Source organism: Dendrobates tinctorius, unplaced genomic scaffold, assembly GCF_039654945.1.
Source record: "Dendrobates tinctorius isolate UK_male_01 unplaced genomic scaffold, ASM3965494v1 ptg000236l, whole genome shotgun sequence".
Taxonomy (NCBI): domain Eukaryota; kingdom Metazoa; phylum Chordata; class Amphibia; order Anura; family Dendrobatidae; genus Dendrobates; species Dendrobates tinctorius.
Window position 1 is genome coordinate 4416144 of NW_027361903.1, and position 21839 is coordinate 4437982.

General features: G+C 46.8%; 1 protein-coding gene across 4 annotated transcripts in view; it reads left to right on the forward strand.

Annotated features, from left to right (window-relative positions):
- The first annotated feature begins 1473 nt into the window (after positions 1-1473).
- CCDC186 (coiled-coil domain containing 186) overlaps positions 1474-21839 on the forward strand; it is a 105338-nt gene continuing 84972 nt past the window's right edge. For 2 of the 4 annotated variants that reach the window (XM_073556620.1, XM_073556623.1), the window contains exons 1-2: positions 1475-1645; positions 8329-8928. In XM_073556620.1, coding sequence (XP_073412721.1) covers positions 8348-8928 — 581 coding nt within the window. In that variant the 5' untranslated portion in view covers positions 1475-1645; positions 8329-8347. Of the gene's footprint in view, positions 1722-8328; positions 8929-21839 lie in introns of all 4 variants that reach the window. The other 2 variants (XM_073556622.1, XM_073556621.1) reach the window with 2 other exon arrangements.

Consider the following 21839-nt stretch of genomic DNA (forward strand, 5'->3'; position numbering starts at 1 on the left):
GGCCGTGGATATTTTGATCCCACCCCGCCTAAAATAGCAGCCCACAGCTGCCCAGAAAAGGCACATCTATTAGATGTGCCAATTCTGGCGCTTTACCCGACTCTTCCCATTTGCCCTGTAGCGGTGGCAAGTGGGGTTCCTATTTGTGGGGTTGATGTCACTTTTGTATTGCACAGTGACATCAAGCCCCGAGGTTAGTAATGGAGAGGCGTCTATAAGACACCTATTAGGCTATGTGCACACGTAGATTTTAGTCCTGCGGATTTGGAAAAATCCCCAGGTAAATTCTCAGGTCAAAAGACCTGCAGTTTTGCCCTGCGGTTTCACACCTCTACAATGGAAAAGGTGTGAAACCGCAGCGGAATCCGCACAAAGAATTGACATACTGCGGATTTGAACCCGCGGAAAAACCCGCAGCATGTGCACAGCGCTTTTCAGTTTACCATTGAAAACAATGATACTATACAACGCAGCTAAATCTGCTGCGGACCCACAGGGACTGAAACGCTGCGGATCCGCAGCAGAATCCGCACCGTGTGCACATGGCCTTACTAATCCTATAGATATATGGTAAAGACACAGCCAGAATAAAGTCCTTTATTAGAAATAAAACAAAACACACTTTTCCAGTTTTATTTAAAGGGAATCTGTCACCCTTTTTTTTGCCCTATTAGTTGCCGGCATAGACATCGGGTGCTTATCTCCAGCATTCTGTAATGCATTCTGTAATGCTGTAGATAAGCCCCCGATGTAACCTAAAAGATAAGAAAAACACGTTATATTATACTCACCGAGGTGGGCGGTCCGGTCCGGTGGGTGCCGCGGTCCGGTGCCTCCCTTCTTCATGCGATGCCATCCTCTTCTCCCGTCCTGTAATGGCTCCAGCGCAATTCTGCTGTGCCCCCGATGTCAATGCCGGCAGCGAATAGGGCAAAAAAAGGATGACAGATTCCCTTTAAAAATAACAAACACAGTTATACTCACATAACGCCTATTCCACCGAAGCCCTCGTCTCCTGTAAGAAACAAAAAAAAAAAAAAAAAACCCGTCACCTTTCCGTCGTTCTGTCTCACGCCGTAATCCATGTCTGGGGATAAACAGTTTTCAGCCTGGTCGATGCCAAGATGCAACCGTCCACACTGAGGACCACTGGTGACTGAGCAGTCGGAGGCGGTGACGTCGCAACAGCGCGACTAACAGCCTCCAAACAGAGCAGTGTGACCCCGCCCATCTCTAAATAACCACCAATCACTGGGCAGCATCGGAGATCACATGCTACATGACGTCATTATAGTTCAACCCACTACACCTGCATCGCGCCTATCACTGCAGACCCCGCCTTTGGGAACCCCTCAGCCCCTCCCACTAGGCTGCTCCCCGCCCCCTCTCTTCGGTCCCTCCCTATTAGGCTATCACCTCTCCGGCTCCGCCCCGTCTCCTCAGTGATAGTGGTTGGCTCCTCCCACAGTCAGTCACCTTGCAGTGTTGCCGGAGGAGCGCTCTGACGTCGGCCGGGGGCGCCGCTCTGATTGGTGGGAGCAGTTGCAGGGCTTGACGGCACGGCGGCCATCTTTGTTGATGTGTCAGTGAGAGGAACCGAGGATGGAGCAGAGCTGAGGAGAAGCGCGGAGCCGGCGGTGAGAAGGTGCGGGGACACCGGGAGACAGGACACCGGGAGACAAGACACCGGGAGACTGAGGCACCGGAGGGACAGGGTGCCGGTAACCTGTGTGACCGGTCATGTAATGTGTCATCTGTGAGGAGAGGGCTGCACACTGGTGTCCTGGGAAAAGAGGACAACTGGTGGGGGGAAGATTGTGAAGGGTGACGGAGGCACCAGACGCCGTACTGTAGAGTGGAGGACGGAGGCGGCCGTCACAGTATTGTAGAGTGGAGGACGGAGGCACCAGACGCCGTACTGTAGAGTGGAGGACGGAGGCACCAGACGCCGTACTGTAGAGTGGAGGACGGAGGCACCAGACGCCGTACTGTAGAGTGGAGGACGGAGGCGGCCGTCACAGTATTGTAGAGTGGAGGACGGAGGCACCAGACGCCGTACTGTAGAGTGGAGGACGGAGGCGGCCGTCACAGTATTGTAGAGTGGAGGACGGAGGCACCAGACGCCGTACTGTAGAGTGGAGGACGGAGGCACCAGATGCCGTACTGTAGAGTGGAGGACGGAGGCACCAGACGCCGTACTGTAGAGTGGAGGACGGAGGCGCCCGTCACAGTATTGTAGAGTGGAGGACGGAGGCACCAGACGCCGTACTGTAGAGTGGAGGACGGAGGCACCAGACGCCGTATTGTAGAGTGGAGGACGGAGGCGCCCGTCACAGTATTGTAGAGTGGAGGACGGAGGCGCCCGTCACAGTACTGTAGAGTGGAGGACGGAGGCGCCCGTCACAGTACTGTAGAGTGGAGGACGGAGGCGCCCGTCACAGTACTGTAGAGTGGAGGACGGAGGCGCCCGTCACAGTACTGTAGAGTGGAGGACGGAGGCGCCCGTCACAGTACTGTAGAGTGGAGGACGGAGGCGCCCGTCACAGTACTGTAGAGTGGAGGACGGAGGCGCCCGTCACAGTACTGTAGAGTGGAGGACGGAGGCGCCCGTCACAGTATTGTAGAGTGGAGGACGGAGGCGCCCGTCACAGTATTGTAGAGTGGAGGACGGAGGCGCCCGTCACAGTACTGTAGAGTGGAGGACGGAGGCGCCCGTCACAGTACTGTAGAGTGGAGGACGGAGGCGCCCGTCACAGTACTGTAGAGTGGAGGACGGAGGCGCCCGTCACAGTATTGTAGAGTGGAGGACGGAGGCGCCCGTCACAGTATTGTGGAGGACGGAGGCGCCCGTCACAGTATTGTAGAGTGGAGGACGGAGGCGCCCGTCACAGTATTGTAGAGTGGAGGACGGAGGCGCCCGTCACAGTATTGTAGAGTGGAGGACGGAGGCGCCCGTCACAGTATTGTAGAGTGGAGGACGGAGGCGCCCGTCACAGTATTGTAGAGTGGAGGACGGAGGCGCCCGTCACAGTATTGTAGAGTGGAGGACGGAGGCGCCCGTCACAGTATTGTAGAGTGGAGGACGGAGGCGCCCGTCACAGTATTGTAGAGTGGAGGACGGAGGCGCCCGTCACAGTACTGTAGAGTGGAGGACGGAGGCGCCCGTCACAGTACTGTAGAGTGGAGGACGGAGGCGCCCGTCACAGTACTGTAGAGTGGAGGACGGAGGCGCCCGTCACAGTATTGTAGAGTGGAGGACGGAGGCGCCCGCCACAGTATTGTAGAGTGGAGGACGGAGGCGCCCGCCACAGTATTGTAGAGTGGAGGACGGAGGCGCCCGTCACAGTATTGTAGAGTGGAGGACGGAGGCGCCCGTCACAGTATTGTAGAGTGGAGGACGGAGGCGCCCGTCACAGTACTGTAGAGTGGAGGACGGAGGCGCCCGTCACAGTACTGTAGAGTGGAGGACGGAGGCGCCCGTCACAGTATTGTAGAGTGGAGGACGGAGGCGCCCGTCGCAGTATTGTAGGGGGGAGGACGGAGGCGCCCGTCGCCGTATTGTAGGGGGGAGGACGGAGGCGCCCGTCGCCGTATTGTAGGGGGGAGGACGGAGGCGCCCGTCGCCGTATTGTAGGGGGGAGGACGCAGATGCCAGTTTGCCATTTCTTGGAGTCTGGGGTACTGTTTGGGGGATGAGGGGCAATGGTCTGTGAGAAGTGCAGCTCCCTGGTACTGTTTGGGATCGTAGGTTGCAGTGCGGAGGCTGCAGAGCGGGGGCGGGGGGGGGTTGGTTGTTGAAGCGTTGTTGTTGGTGGTACACATTGGCACAGCAGCTTTGAGCTGAATATGAGGGGTCTCTTATATTCTTTCGTGGGGTCTGGCCTCATTCTCGCTGTACACAGTGTCTGGCAGCGGACGTGCCGGCATCTCTGCATTTTTGTGTCAGGTGCAGACCCCCCACCCTCCCCTCGCTCCTCTATAGCAGGTGATGATGTGATGATCTCACCATTCGGATGGTCTCCTGATCTCACCGGACGAAGTCTGCTCTCCTCCAGGGGTTGTATATACTTGTCCTGTGCTCGGCTGTATACTCTACTCCTTTATACAGCTCCTGCCGGGATAGCGGAGCCGGACTGTGTGCGCCGGTCACTCTACATATATAGCACAGCAGGAGAAATGCACAGGCTATAATGGCAGCCAGCGAGCTTACAGTCGAAGAGCCGGATACCATGAGTCTGTGATGACATTGCCCTGAGGATCCCCGCAGCAAGCAGACACCGAACATGCAGGGAACGCTGGGAGATCTCGGCTGCAGAATAGTGAATTCAGCCCTGGAACGGTACAAGTAGTGTGAGACGCCTCTTCCCATCATGGTTCATGCAGAGCAGGTCCCTGTCCCAGACACTTTCCTGTCTCCACTTTTCATATGGAAATTCGGTGTTTTGCTTGAGGATGAGTTGCAATCCGGCAGCTGCTTTGTTTTCTGCCCATCGCAGGCGTCTGTGAGTGGTGTCGGACTCCTGCACGTGTTCTGTAGATTCTGTGCAGCCACAATTTACTGGTTTATATGATTTGCTCATTGGGACTTTTAGTTCCCGTCTGGCTCCTCGGCCTCACGGAGCTGATGGTTCCGTTGTCCATCTGCCGTATTCACCTGATAATGGTCACAGGCGACTTCTGCACTCGTAATACTCTGGTCTATAAGTTGCAAGCAGAGATCAAGAAAATGGTGAAGAAATTATTGCAAATTTGTAGCTTTTTAGGCTTCATTGGCCAAAAATAAGATCTAAGAGGATGAGTGTCCTGATGCGATGATGATCCGTCAGGGTATGTGCACATGATCAGGAATTGGCAGTGCTTTGCATGCAGCCCATGTCCGCTACTTCCAAAACGCCGCCGGCTATTGAACACCGGTGAATCCGCATGTGATCACTGAACCGTGCGGATTCATCATGTCCAATACGTTGTACGGGTGAAATTTCTCTCGCGGAGACATGCTGCTGTCTGGAACGACGCGCCGCTACAAGTCTGTCTTTGCGAGTAAGCTGCGGGCGTCTGTGGACGCATAGTGGACATGGGATGTCTAGAAATCCCTTCCACTATTCTGTAACATCTGGACGATTCGGGTTGGACGCTGCACATGTGCGCAGCGTCCAACCCGCAGCTTTTACTGATCGTGTGCACATCCCCTCAGAACGCTCAGCGTCGCAGGCATTGTGCGGCTCAGACACAAATGCTCTTTTGTTCGTCTGCTCAGATAATCGCTGTCCTCTGGGCGGCCACTAATTGTGCTGGGTCCACAATAGCCCAGTGTTCCCAATGTCTCCACTGAAGACGCAGAGCGACTCAAACCGCTTTACAAAACATTTTGCAACTTTCTGCTAGACTTGGCTTCAGTCTTGTGTAAGATCTCTGCTTGCTGTGACTGGTGCACTTCTTGTTATGGATCAGAGCGCTCGCTGTTCATCTCCGCACACAGGATCAGGGCAGACAAGGTCAATGGTTTTCACCCTCTAGACTTCAAAAATGAATTATTTCTGTTCTCTGTTCACTTGTTTACATCCTCCAGCTAAAAGTGCTATTCCTGCTCGCACAGCAGAGGGGCTTACCACACTCGGCCTTTTCATATCTACCCCGAAAATGCTGGTTTCCAAGGAACCTGTCCAGTGAAGAATCGTTTGCGGAGCTGATGGCTGCAGCCTCCACCCGTCCTGTGCTGCTTCTTCTCCTCTAGTGTCCTTATATTCAGTACAGACAGTAAATGGTATTCTTACCTGGCTTTAAAGGGTTACTCATAGCCAAAGCATAGGTAATGACTAGTGGAGTGGTGGGCGTGCGAGGCCTCCTTTGATCCTTTAAAGGACCGCAACGATGCTGCAGCATTCGGCTGTCTGTGTCCCATACATATTCGGTGGAGCAGCAGCGTGTGGTCACGTCCTCCACTCCATTTCAGTGGGGCACTTCAGAGCCTCGCTCAGCGGCTGAACTTCTACCAATATCCAAGTAATCGCCAGTCCTTTGTAGTGTTGGATATCGTCCGTTAAAGGGGTTCTTATCACTTTTAGTACCTTTAAATATGCAGTCTTTAGCGTCATCAGCTAATTACTGAGCATCCTAGTATCCCTGGAAAGAAGCTGATTTTCATAAGCAATGTCATAGTCAGCCATAAAGTAACCCTACTACAGCTGCATAGGGGGAATGTTACCCACCTGGCCATCCATGTACTAAAAGGATTGCTCAGATCCACTAGAATTGGCGCTGCTTGCAGAGGGGGTCCCCTTCATTATGGTTCTATGGCCAACGAGCCTTATGGAGGGGTGATTTTCATGGGAAAAGTCTCTTTAGTGTCAGAGTTTAATGTAACATTTTCTGTATAAAGCTGCAGTGAAATTCTTAAATCATGAATTGAATACAAAGAAGTGACACATTCTAAGTAACGCTCCTTTGCGCATATTAATGAGCAAATCCAGTGCAGTAATTTCTGAGTGAGGAATTGTTGGCATCTAGAATGTATAACCAGCTTTATTGGATGACAATGAAGTGACACGTTGTATCGTCAGCTCCGGGCACATTGGACTGGCACCTTGTATCGTCAGCACTGTGCACATTGGACTGGCACCTTGTATCGTCAGCTCTGTGCACATTGGACTGGCACGTTGTATCGTCAGCTCCGGGCACATTGGACTGACATGTTGCATCGCCAGCTCCGGGCACACTGGACTGACACGTTGTATCGCCAGCTCCAGGCACATTGGACTGACAAGTTGTATCGTCCGCTCCGGGCACACTGGACTGACAAGTTGTATCGTCCGCTCCGGGCACACTGGACTGACACGTTGTATCGCCAGCTCCGGGCACACTGGACTGACACGTTGTATCGCCAGCTCCGGGCACACTGGACTGACACGTTGTATCGCCAGCTCCGGGCACACTGGACTGACACGTTGTATCGCCAGCTCCGGGCACACTGGACTGACACGTTGTATCGCCAGCTCCGGGCACACTGGACTGACACGTTGTATCGCCAGCTCCGGGCACACTGGACTGACACGTTGTATCGCCAGCTCCGGGCACACTGGACTGACACGTTGTATCGCCAGCTCCGGGCACACTGGACTGACACGTTGTATCGCCAGCTCCGGGCACACTGGACTGACACGTTGTATCGCCAGCTCCGGGCACACTGGACTGACACGTTGTATCGCCAGCTCCGGGCACACTGGACTGACACGTTGCATCGCCAGCTCCGGGCACACTGGACTGACACGTTGCATCGCCAGCTCCGGGCACACTGGACTGACACGTTGCATCGCCAGCTCCGGGCACACTGGACTGACACGTTGCATCGCCAGCTCCGGGCACACTGGACTGACACGTTGCATCGCCAGCTCCGGGCACACTGGACTGACACATTATATCGTTGGCTCCATGCAGATTGGACTGACACGGTGTATCGTCGGCTCCGGGCACATTGTATCGACACGTTGTATCACTGGGTCCTAGAGAAGGCGTAGCAGATGTTGGCCGGAGTAGTTCTCCGTCTGTGGCCCGTGTTGTAGATAAGTGGTTTCAGCTTCAGTCCCGAGATGATGCATTTACTTTATGACCCCCCCATGAATATTATGCGTCTTGGACTTTGGCAGATGCCGAGCAGCGTAGAGATGAAGCGGAGCATGCACTTTGTACCTGACTGTAATAAGCCTTTCCGGGACCATAGTATTCTGTGATATCGAAGCTTTGATTGAATTTATTGGGGGAGGGAAGGTAAATCACAATTCAGCCGCTACATAGGACACAATATAAACTGCCCTGGAGCTTTCCGTGTGTATCTGATTGCTGGCGAGGGTCCCGGTGGTATCACCCGATCTCCCTCGCCGACACTGCTGTGGTGATCTATATCGGGGGATATGGGGGCCGGGCGGTGTGGGAATTTTCTGGCAGTTTTGTTCTTCCTCATTGTACTATCATTGTATTGCTTTGTGGTTAATAATTATATATTACATGACCAGACAAGAACCGTCACCATGCTCACTGAATATATCACTCCCATCATCATTCATTTTAAGACCCCTCTGTCTAAGCTTGCAGTTTCATACACAAGCGATCACTCCCATCATCCTTCCCATCTTGCACGCTTGGAGTCCTATGACATGTATTGACTGATCGCTGTGTATTTGGGGGGACCCGTGGGAGACGAAGGAAATAATTCAGGGGCTTTTGAGCTGTGGTCCTTGGTCTGGTTGGGGCCCGGAGTTGTGTAGGTATTTTCTGTATTTTGTGCTTCTCTTTCTTCACTTTATTCATTGCTGCTTTTTCTTTCCTTTACAGCTGTACATATGACAGAGTGATGGAGGACCCCGATGGTCATTCTCTGGACAGGCCGCCCCCCGCCGCAGATGAGCAGCCCTCTCCCCAGGACCATGAAGGAAATAAAGACGAATCAGAAGTGCAGGTAGCACTGGAGAGGACACTGGGAAGTGAGGAGATGACACCGCCAGACGTGGTGACCCCTCCGTCACAACAAGACGCTCCTGATGACTGTGACCCCCAGCAGTTGCTTCAGTCTGACCCTGACACCCCCGATTCTACAAACCCCCCAGAGCATGTAGCTGCTATAACTAAAACCTCAGAAACGGATGAACTCCGAACTGTCTCCCCAAAAATCCTCAACGACCTCGAGACCCCGCATGTGAAGGACGATCTGGAGACCGAGATCTTGGTAGACACAATCAGAACCAAAGATCTTCTGTCCAAAATTCACCTCCCATTATCGCAGGAAACGTTACTGGACGAGATCGAGACGGAACTGAGCAGCTCTGAGGGGGACTACAAGTTACACAATGGAAGAAGTAAAGGCGGCTTAACCCTCACTATGCTGGAACAGTGTGTCCATGAGAAGTATACACAGCAGGAAAACACCATGAAAAGGTAAAGATTGTCCACTTATGACCGCAGAGTGTGTGATCAATGGCTGAACATGGAGAACAGGGCAGGACATACTAATGTAATCCTGTCCTGTATGTCACCGGAAATGCCAACTAAGGCTACGTTCTCACCATGAGCTTTTGGTGAGTTTGATGCTGCGTGTTTTACAGTTCTAGCAAAGCGGATGGGATTTATATTAACCTCCTGCCCACTGAGCTTCTTTTTCACTCTCCGTAAAGTTGCCTGCGGAGCGTTTTTCACATCCACCGCATGTCAATTTCTCTTGTAGGTACGCTGGGTTTCCCTTACGGAATTTCTCTACTTAGACGTGGAAATTCTGTAGGTAAAAAACGCACATGTTGTTAGTGCATTTCTATGGCAGAAAGGTATCAAAGATGTGATTTGTACCTAAGTATGTCAATAAAGTTTTGTCAAAGCAAAAAAAAAAAAAACAGCTTTATTTACAGCATGACACCAAATGGAGACAAAAAACACAGATTCAAACAGGCGATAAAAATACATGTTCAAAAAATGCAAGTAACCTAATTTCAATGATAGATGCAGAAATTCTGCAACATAAAAAGTGGACCAAAAACTGATCGTGGGAACGTAGCACAAGAGTTAATATAATTTATCTTGCGCTAATGCTGCATTCTATTCCGGAGCTGCACTCACTATTCTGCTGGTGCAGTCACTGTGTACATACATTACATTACTGATCCTGAGTTACATCCTGTATTATACCCCAGAGCTGCACTCACTATTCTGCTGTGCAGTCACTGTGTACATACATTACTGATCCTGAGTCACATCCTGTATTATACTCCAGAGCTGCACTCACTATTCTGCTGTGCAGTCACTGTGTACATACATTACTGATCCTGAGTCACATCCTGTATTATACTCCAGAGCTGCAATCACTATTCTGCTGTGCAGTCACTGTGTACATACATTACTGATCCTGAGTTACATCCTGTATTATACTCCAGAGCTGCACTCACTATTCTGCTGGTGCAGTCACTGTGTACATACATTACTGATCCTGAGTTACATCCTGTATTATACTCCAGAGCAGCACTCACTATTCTGCTGGTGCAGTCACTGTGTACATACATTACTGATCCTGAGTTACATCCTGTATTATACTCCAGAGCTGCAATCACTATTCTGCTGGTGCAGTCACTATGTACATACATTACGGATCCTGAGTTACATCCTGTATTATACCCCAGAGCTGCACTCACTATTCTGCTGGTGCACTCACTGTGTACATACATTACATTACTGATCCTGAGTTACATCCTGTATTATGCTCCAGAGCTGCACTCACTATTCTGCTGGTGCAGTCACTGTGTACATACATAACATTACTGATCCTGAGTTACATCCTGTATTATACTCCAGAGCTGCACTCACTATTCTGCTGGTGCAGTCAATGTGTACATACATTACATTACTGATCCTGAGTTACATCCTGTATTATACCCCAGAGCTGCTCTCACTATTCTGCTGGTGCAGTCACTATGTACATACATTACATTACTGATCCTGAGTTACATCCTGTATTATACCCCAGAGCTGCACTCACTATTCTGCTGGTGCAGTCGCTGTGTACATACATTACATTACTGATCCTGAGTTACATCCTGTATTATACCCCAGAGCTGCACTCACTATTCTGCTGGTGCAGTTACTGTGTACATACATTACTTATCCTCCTCTGCGATGGACATTTGGCTTTGTTGGGACCTCTCATTGATGATTGCAGTCGCTTCTGTTCCCGTGTCCCACATTTTGGGGCTCAGCTCTGTGTCACTGTTGCTGACTTCTGCTCCTCCTCCATGCAGGTCTGCAGACAATAGAGAGAACCTGCAGCTGCATCTCCCTCCTTGTCTTAGTTACTGTTTTACCTCTGACAGGTTTTTGTGGGAAACATCCCAGGTTTAGGGCTTTTGCAGGGAGAAGGTTGGCTGCGTGAAGAAGGCAACACTTTGCTTTCGTTTAAGGCAAAAGTTGTATTCAGTTATCCTTATATGGGAGAGTTGACATCTGCATATTATAGGGGTGATTGCTGCCTTCTGTATAAACGCTCTGGGTTGTACCTTTACTTTAATGAACTTTGGTAGCCCTAAAAGTGTCCCGATAGGTCAAGGTTGGGCGGCTGTCGACCACAATGGAGCCGCTCTGGTGGAAATCCCTCCCCCCCACCGTGGCAGCTGTCTCCCACCCGGTGGTGGCCGTTGTCTTCCTCCCCCCCCCCCCAGTGGCGGCTGTCTCCTCCCCTCCCCCCCCCAGTGGCGGTTGTCTGTCCTCTGTTGCGTACAGCTGAGGTCTGCTGCAATGTATCGGTGCAGACAATCCTCTGAGTTACTGTATATACAGCAGCACAATTCGCTCTGCTGCTTAAGGTTACTTTCACACACCCGTTTTTTGCCATCAGGCGCGATCTGGCTTTTCTTTGTAAAACCGAATGCGGGAAAATCTAATGCCGGATCCGTTTTTTTTCCCATTGACTTGTATTAGCACCAGATCGCGCCGCATGGCCTTGCGGTTCTTCCGTTTTTTGCCAGATCCGGCTAAATGTAGCATTCCGGCGTCTGGAAAAAACAGCTATAGTAACGTTTTTGTCTCCGGCGAAAAAGCTGGAAACGCCAGATCTGGCGCTTCCGGCTTTTTGCTGTAATACAAGCCTATGGGCGCCAGAATGCGCCAGGTCCGGAAAAAGACGGATCCGGCCACCGGATCCTTTTTTTTTTTTAAGTCTGCGCATGCTCAGATCCAATTGGCCAGCAACCAGGAAACAGATACTTTCAATGTGTGAAAGTAGCCTAATACTGACACATTGTGACGGCCGTTCTGGGCAGGAGCTGGCGCTGCTGCTGTTTCTGTGACTTTTCATAAGCTCGTGGGCTGCACGTCACTATTTGTGTCTCTTTCGCCAGGTCACGGAGAACTGTCTACCCTGCTACATTGTGACAGCCCCGCAGCCCATTAGCAATGCTTTTCACACTCTAACTGTAAACAGTATTTCTTTGACGGCAAAAAAATGACAATTGTAAATGCAAAGTAAATTTGAAATAATCAAAAGCGTTTTATTAAAGTCGTCTCACATGATAAATGAGTTGACAGGTCTTGGTAATAAGAAGAAACTTTGCAGTTTATTTACCTCTTGTTAAAAACCCTTTCTGTTCTTAAGAATGATTTTATTCTTATTGTTAACTGCTTATTGTCCAGGTTGCCGGCCACCGCTGCGTCTTGTCAGCAGGCCGGTCTCCTAGGCAAGGAGTTCAGCTTGTAAGCACTGCTCCTGAGGCTAGCCGATCACTGGTGCACCTCCTCTCCTCCGCTGCGGCATGGATTCAGGCTTCCTCATATAACCGCAGCAGAGGGCGCCGCATTTGGGCCAGCAGCACCACCGCATCGCTGGTCCGAGCGATCAATCAGGAGCCTCCTGCACCTTAGTATCTTTTCTGACCCCTTGATATGTGCTGCTCATGTGTAGGACGTGTACAGGTCAGACCTGTTCGATATGAATGGCCGCCATGTAATACTATATTACCGCTGCAGTGGTGTCACATTGTGGGGTCATATGTAGCTGGATCGCGAGCGATCCTCTGATCACCGAGCCGGATTCATATCAATGTAGGGTGTGTGAGGCGAGACAATGGCCCTACGTGCAGCCTTACTCTGCATTTCTTGGCTTTGTTTATCATTTGATCGGATTATGAAGCTTTTGTGCAACAGAAAAGCAGCAGAAAATCCCCGACTGTTGCATTGTGCGGCCGGGAGACGGAGTGAAGGCAGCGACAAACGTCCTCACACCAAGGATCAGGATGTTATTGCACAGGAAACTGTTGTTAAGGCCATGCGGGATGGACGGCGCACACTTCATGTTTTTATGAATTTTAACTACTTTCTATTCTTGGTTTTCCTCATCATATTTTTCATATAAAAACAACTGAAATTTTGTAATTTTCACTCTTTACTACTAGAGGCATACTGCCAGTCCTGTATTGAAGATCTTTCAGCAGTCTCATTATCATCACAGACAGTAACCCGGCGGCTGGCTACGTTATTGTAGCCGTGTACATTTTGCAGCATAAATCAAGGACCAGTTCCCTTTCAATACTTCAGTACAGTTCGGTGTCGTCTGAGCAGCCATCGGCGCTACTGTTAATCGCTGCTGTTACCCTCTTTAAATGCTGCTGCCAATCACTGACAGAGGAACTGAAGCATCCGATCCAGCCTGAGTGTTCATTAGTGATTCCATCGGCCTCCTCAGACGTGACTGCGGGGAGCGCATGGGTCAAAATGACATCCCATTATGTGAATGTTCCTGGGATGTCCAGCCTGTCTGTGACTTTCACTGTATACAGCAATACTGGTGTATATAGGGCTAGAAGTGAAACAATCGCAGGTTAACGTTCCTTAAGGGGACTGAAAAGAAAGTGAAAAACAAAGAAACATAGAAGTACAATACATTAGGTAACAGCAGAACAGTGACTGCAGCTCTGGGTGTAACTTGCGTACAATACATTAGGTAACAGCAGAAAAGTGACTGCAGGTCTGGGTGTCACTTGCGTACAATTCATTAGGTAAGATCTGAACAGTGACTGCAACTCCGGCTGTAACAGGAGTATAATACATTAGGTAAGAGCAGAACGGTGACTGCAGCTCTGGGTGTAACTGGACTACAATACATTAGTTAAAAGCAGAACAGTGACTGCAGCTCTGGGAGTAACTGGAGTACAATACATTAGATAACAGCAGAACAGTGAAAGCAGCTCTGGGTGTAACGAGTACAATACATTAGGTACCAGCAGAACAGTGACTGCAGCTCTGGGTGTAACTGGACTACAATACATTAGGTAAAAGCAGACCAGTGACTGCAGCTCTGGGTGTAACAGGAGTACATTAGGTAACAGCAGAACAGTGACTGCAGCTCTGGGTGTAACTTGCGTACATTACATTAGGTAAGAGCAGAGCAGTGACTGCAGCTCTGGGTGTAACTTGAGTACAATACATTTGGTAAGATCTGAACAGTGACTGCAGCTCTGGCTGTAACAGGAGTATAATACATTAGGTAAGAGCAGAACGGTGACTGCAGCTCTGGATGTAAATGGACTACAATACATTAGGTAAAAGCAGAACAGTGACTGCAGCTCTGGGGGTAACTAGAGTACAATACATTAGATAACAGCAGAACAGAAACAGTGACAGAAGCTCTGGGTGTAACTGGAGTACAGTACATTAGGTAACAGCAGAACAGTGACAGCAGCTCCGGGTGTAACAGGAGTATAATACACTAGTTGGTGGCCCGATTCTATCGCATCGGGTATTCTAGAATCTCTCTTAAAATAAAAAATAGTTAGAAAAATAGTTATATACTCACCTTCCTACGGCCCCCGGACTCTTTCCCTCCTCTCACCATGCTCTTCAGGTCCCAGTAATGCTTAGCGAGAAAGGCTGGAGATGACGTCACTCTTGCGAGAGCACGACGTCATCAGCGGTGTTTCACGCAAAGCATTACTGGGACCGGAAGATGCCGGGCGCGTGGTGAGAGGAGAGAAAGAGTCCAGGGGTCGTCGGGAGGTGAGTATATCACTATTTTATTTTTAACAGAGACTATATAATCGGGCCACCATCTAGTAGAAATATAAACACCACAGCTCACAACACTGCAAATGAGCCACCACACACCTCCAATAATGAAAAATAAAACTCCTATAATGCAGCCCCCTATACACAAGAATATAACTACTATAATACTGCCCATATGTGAATATAACTACTATAATACTGCCCCCTATGTACAAGAATATAACTACTATAATACTGCCCCTATGTACAAGAATATAACTACTATATTACTGCACCTATGTACAAGAATATAACTATTATAATACTGCTCCTATGTACAAGAATATCACTATTATAATACTGCTCCTATGTACAAGAATATCACTACTATAATACTGCCCCCTATGTACAAGAATATAACTACTATAATACTGCCCCCTATGTACAAGAATATAACTACTATAATACTGCTTCTATGTACAAGAATATAACTACTATAATACTGCTCCTATGTACAAGAATATAACTACTATAATACTGCCCCTATGTACAAGAATATAATTACTATAATACTGCCCCTATGTACAAGAATATAACTACTATAATACTGCTCCTATGTACATGAATATAACAACTATAATACTGCCCCCTATGTACAAGAATAGAACTACTATAATACTGCCCCCTATGTACAAGAATATAACTACTATAATACTGCCCCCTATGTACAAAAATATAACTACTATAATACTGCCCCCTATGTACAAGAATATAACTACTATAATACTTCCCCTATGCACAAGAATATAACTACTATAATACTGCCCCTATGTACAAGAATATAACTACTATCATACTGCCCCTATGTACAAGAATATAACTACTATCATACTGCCCCTATGTACAAGAATATAGCTACTATAATACTGCCCCTATGTACAAGAATATAACTACTATAATACTGCCCATATGTGAATATAACTACTATAATACTGCCCCCTATGTACAAGAATATAACTACTATATTACTGCACCTATGTACAAGAATATAACTATTATAATACTGCTCCTATGTACAAGAATATCACTATTATAATACTGCTCCTATGTACAAGAATATCACTACTATAATACTGCCCCCTATGTACAAGAATATAACTACTATAATACTGCCCCCTATGTACAAGAATATAACTACTATAATACTGCTTCTATGTACAAGAATATAACTACTATAATACTGCTCCTATGTACAAGAATATAACTACGATAATACTGCCCCTATGTACAAGAATATAATTACTATAATACTGCCCCTATGTACAAGAATATAACTACTATAATACTGCTCCTATGTACATGAATATAACAACTATCATACTGCCCCCTATGTACAAGAATAGAACTACTATAATACTGCCCCCTATGTACAAGAATAGAACTACTATAATACTGCCCCCTATGTACAAGAATATAACTACTATAATACTGCTCCTATGTACAAGAATATAACTACTATAATACTGCCCCTATGTACAAGAATATAATTACTATAATACTGCCCCTATGTACAAAAATATAACTACTATAATACTGCTCCTATGTACATGAATAGAACTACTAAAATACTGCCCCCTATGTACAAGAATAGAACTACTATAATACTGCCCCCTATGTACAAGAATATAACTACTATAATACTGCCCCTATGCACAAGAATATAACTACTATAATACTTCCCCTATGCACAAGAATATAACTACTATAATACTGCCCCTATGTACAAGAATATAACTACTATAATACTTCCCCTATGCACAAGAATATAACTACTATAATACTGCCCCTATGCACAAGAATATAGCTACTATAATACTGCCCCTATGCACAAGAATATAACTACTATCATACTGCCCCTATGTACAAGAATATAACTACTATCATACTGCCCCTATGTACAAGAATATAACTACTATAATACTGGCCCTATGTACAAGAATATAACTACTATAATACTGCTCCTATGTATAAGAATATAACTACTATAATACTGCCCCTATGTACAAGAATACAACTACTATAATACTGCCCCTATGTACAAGAATACAACTACTATAATACTGCCCCTATGTACAAGAATATAAATACTATAATACTGCCCCTATGTACAAAAACATAACTACTATAATACTGCCCCCTATGTACAAGAATATAACTACTATAATACTACCCCTATGTACAAGAATATAACTACTATAATACTGCCCCCTATGTACAAGAATATAACTACTATAATACTACCCCTATGTACAAGAATATAACTACTATAATACTGCCCCTATGTACAAGAATATAACTACTATAATACTACCCCTATGTACAAGAATATAACTACTATAATACTACCCCTATGTACAAGAATATAACTACTATAATACTACCCCTATGTACAAGAATATAACTACTATAATACTGCCCCCTATGTACAAGAATATAACTACTATAATACTACCTGTTATGAGCTCATTTTCTCCTTCGCCTTTGATGTCCGATGAACTCCCTCTGCTGGTGAAAGGAGGTAGTGAAATTGATTTGGATGGGAAAAACGTGTCCTCTGAACAGGTGGAGTGTGATTGGACACCCGGAATCTGAGTGGATATAAGGCCGCCAACACCCGGCTGGGTTGCTGGTGATCCTCTCTGCTCTGAGCTCTGGCCTCCAGTTTAGTCCTGTGTACTAAAGCTAAGTTTTTGCTCTGCTATTGTTCAATGAGATTTTGTCTGTTTGCTTAGTGTTTGTGTTCAGCCAGCCCTGGTTGGGACTGGCTGAACTCCATTTTTGTCTCTGATCTGTTGATCTCTTTGCTCTGTTTTCAGAATATACCTGAGTGCTGATATAGTGATTTTGAAGTCTAGTGACTTCAGGGCCTTTTCTATCAGACGTGTTGGACATTTTTTTTGGCAGGGTTTTTGCGTGATTGCAGACAGTTGCTTTTCTTTCCTGTCCTATCTAGTTAGTGAGGGCCCCATCGTTTGCTCAACCTGTCTTTCTGTTTGTGTTTTCATCTGTTTTCACCATCAATACCTGTTGGGGGCTGTCTATTGCTTTGGGGTCTGCTCTGGGGCAGTTTAGATTTCCCCTTTCTTTCTTTAGGTTTATTTAGTTCTCCGGCTGTGAACGAGGTGTCTAGGACCACCGTAGGAACACACCACGGCTACTGTTAGTTGTGGTGTATTGGATCAGGGGTCTGCAATCCGATAGCTACCAACCTCTCCGGTTTTCTGGACTTAGCTTGTATTTTTGTTTTTTCCTCCTCCGGTGACTCATTCATAACAGAATCATCAGCCATACCACAGATTCTAGGGTACTCAATAGCAGGAAAGAATTGTAAAAAAAAAAAAAAAAAAAAGTCAGAATTTTTTTTTTTTTATGTATATTTTTTCCTCTGAGGCCTTTGGAGGAATTTTCTTAATGGAGATTAAGCAATTGTCTGATAGTGTGGAGCAGCTGGCTGCTGAAGTGCTGGGAATTTCCGCCTATCTTGCTCATTAACATGCTGCTGAACCAAAGATTCCTACTCCTGATGTGTTTTTTGGGGATCTGTCTAAATTTTTGAATTTTAAGAATAATTGTAAATTATTTCTTGCCTTGAAGCCTAACTCATCGGGGAGCTCCGCGCAGCAGGTTAAAATTGTCATCTCTTTGCTGCGCGGCGATCCCCAGGATTGGGCGTTTTCTTTGACACCTGACGATCCTATTCTAACTAATGTGGAAACATTTTTTGTTGTATGATGAACCTAATGCTATTGATCAAGCTGAGAAAGCCCTGTTGGCATTGAGCCAGGGTCAGGATTCTGCAGAGTTATACTGACAAAAATTCCAAAAGTGGGCGGTCCTTACTACCTGGAATGATGGTGCCTTGGCAGCTCTCTTTCGGAAGGGTTTGTCAAACTGTAAAAGATACTATGGTGGGATTTCCTGTTCCCTCTGGTCTTGACTATTCTATGTCATTAGCCATTCAGGTTGATCGGCGTTTACGTGAACGTAAAAGTACACGAGAAATGTTGCCACCTGTTGAACAAATGTCTGAACCTATGCAATGTGATAGTTTTAAACAACAAAAACCCAATGAATAATAACGGCAAAAACTCAAATTAGAATCCATAAACAACAAGAATAAGTATAAATTGCCCAAAAATAAACACTTTTATTGAATACAAAAATACAAGGATAAAAATTACACACAAGGGTGACTGCTATCCAAAGCAGGAGCCATATTGCACTAGTGCCCATTTAACCAAATATAAGTACAAATATTAAACAATTACACACACTGATCAGAAAGTGGCATGTGCTATAATACATATAGCTGAATATTTATATTGCCCGTTTAACCAAATATAAATAAAAGTATTGAATAATTACACATATTGATCAGAGAGTGGCATGTAATTTGCTACGTACAGCTAAATAGCCCAAAGAGAACAGCACAAATGTTACTGAACTCACAGTACTTCCCACAGTGGGTATATACACAACCACTCAGTGATCACTTAGCAAAAAGAGCCCAACTATGAGCAATGTGTATAAACAGATACATAAACATACTACCAATGTGGTAAGGACACTTACAAGATATAAGTAATGGCGCTGGCTTCCCACTCGCCCCAACGCGCGTTTCGCTTCTTCGTCAGGATTGGGCGTTTTCTTTGACACCTGACGATCCTATTCTAACTAATGTGGAAACATTTTTTCAAGCCTTGGGTTTGTTGTATGATGAACCTAATGCTATTGATCAAGCTGAGAAAGCCCTGTTGGCATTGAGCCAGGGTCAGGATTCTGCAGAGTTATACTGACAAAAATTCCAAAAGTGGGCGGTCCTTACTACCTGGAATGATGGTGCCTTGGCAGCTCTCTTTCGGAAGGGTTTGTCAAACTGTAAAAGATACTATGGTGGGATTTCCTGTTCCCTCTGGTCTTGACTATTCTATGTCATTAGCCATTCAGGTTGATCGGCGTTTACGTGAACGTAAAAGTACACGAGAAATGTTGCCACCTGTTGAACAAATGTCTGAACCTATGCAATGTGATAGTTTTGTCTAGGGCGCAACGTCAGGAGTTCAGAAGGCGTAATAAGTTGTGTTTTTTCTGTGGAGATACCTCTCATATGATTTCTGTCTGCCCTAAACGAGAGAAACGTTTTGCACACACATTTGCTGTGGGTGGTGTTCAACCTAAGTTTCTTCTGGCAATTACTCTGATCTGCTCCCTGTCCACATTTTCCGCCAAGGCTTTTGTGGATTCGGGAGCGGCTCTGAACCTGATGGACTTGGATTTTGCTAAACGTTGTGGGTTTCCTATGATACCTCTGCGGACGCCTATCCCTTTGAGGGGTATTGATGCTACTCCTTTGGCGAAGAATAAACCTCAGTTTTGGACCCAGGTGGTAATGCGGGTCACCCCAGACCATCAGGAAAATTGCAGATTTTTGGTGTTGCATAATTTGCATGATACCATTGTTCTGGGATTTCCCTGGTTGCAAACCCATAATCCAGTTTTGGATTGGAAATCTGTGTCTGTGGTGAGTTGGGGTTGTCGGTGTGCTCTTGGTGACGCTCCTGTTTTCTCCACCTCTCCCCAGTCGCATGATGTTCCTGACTATTTGGCTGATTTTTATGATGTATTTACTGAGAATGAGTCTGTGTCTTTGCCTCCTCATAGGAGTTATGACTATGCAATTGAGACCTGGGTGTAAATTTCCCAAGGGTCGACTTTTCAATTTGTCTGTACCCGAGCACGAGGCTATGCGATCTTATATTAAGGAGTCGTTGGAGAAGGGTCATATTAGACCATCCTCTTCACCCTTGGGTGCTGGGTTTTTTTTCGTGGCCAAGAACGATGGTTCATTAAGGCCTTGTATTGACTATCGTTCCCTCAACAAAATTACTGTTAAATATCAGTATCCGTTACCCCTGATTTCTGATCTGTTCTCCAGAGTTAAAGGTGCTTGCTGGTTTACCAAGCTTGACCTCAGGGGGGCGTATAATCTTATTCGCATTAAGCATGGGGATGAATGGAAGACGGCGTTTAATACTCCGGAGGGACATTTTGAGTACCTGGTGATGCCTTTTGGGCTCACTAATGCCCCTTCTGTCTTCCAGTGCTTCATGAATGATATTTTCCGGGACTTTGTGGATAAATTTTTGATCATCTATCTGGATGATATTTTGATCTTTTCCAGGGATTGGGACTCTCATGTGGAACATGTTCGGACTGTGTTCCGGATTTTGAGGGAGAATTCCCTGTATGTTAAGGGATCGAAATGCCTTTTTGGTGTACAGAGGATTTCATTTTTGGGATTTATTTTGTCTCCGTCAACTATTGAAATGGACCCGGCCAAGGTACAGGCCATTTATGATTGGGTTCAGCCCACTTCTTTGAAGGCCCTCCAGAAGTTTTTGGGTTTTGCTAATTTTTATCGTAAATTTATAGCTAATTTTTCTGGTATTGCCAAACCATTGACTGATTTGACTAAGAAGGGTGCTGATATGCTGAATTGGTCTCCGGAGGCTGTTTCTTCCTTTCAGGAGCTGAAGCGGAGGTTCACTTCTGCTCCGGTTTTGCGGCAACCTGATGTCTCACTCCCGTTTCAGGTAGAGGTGGACGCTTCTAAGATTGGTGCAGGAGCTGTTTTGTCCCAAAAAGATCCGGTATGAAATGGGCATTTGAGGAGTGGAGACATTGGTTGGAGGGAGCCAAACACCAAGTCGTGGTCCTTACTGACCACAAGAATTTGATTTTCCTGGAGTCGGCCAAGCGCTTGAATCCTAGACAGGCTAGGTGGGCCTTGCTTTTCACGCGTTTTGATTTTGTGGTCTCCTTTCTTCCGGGCACTAAGAATGTCATGGCAGACGCCCTCTCTAGGAGTTTCTTTGCTGATTCTCCTATTGTGACTAAGCCTGCTACCATCTTAGGTGAGGGGGTAGTTATTTCTGCCATCTCGCCCGATTTGAGACATGCTCTGGAAGAGTTTCAGGAGGACAAACCTGAGCGTTGTCCTCTTGGAAAATTGTATGTTCCTGACCAGTGGAGGAAGAGAGTAATGTCTGAAGTTCATTGCTCCGCATTGGCTGGTCTTCCAGGTATTTTTGGTACTAGAGATTTGGTGAGTCGGTCTTTTTGGCGGCCCGCCTTGTCTCGTGATGTCAGGAATTTTGTGCAGTCCTGTGGGACTTGCTCCCGGTCTAAACCTTGTTCTCGCTCTAATGGGTTGTTGATGCCTTTGCCGATGCCCAGGAGGCCATGGACCCATATTTCAATGGATTTTATTTCTG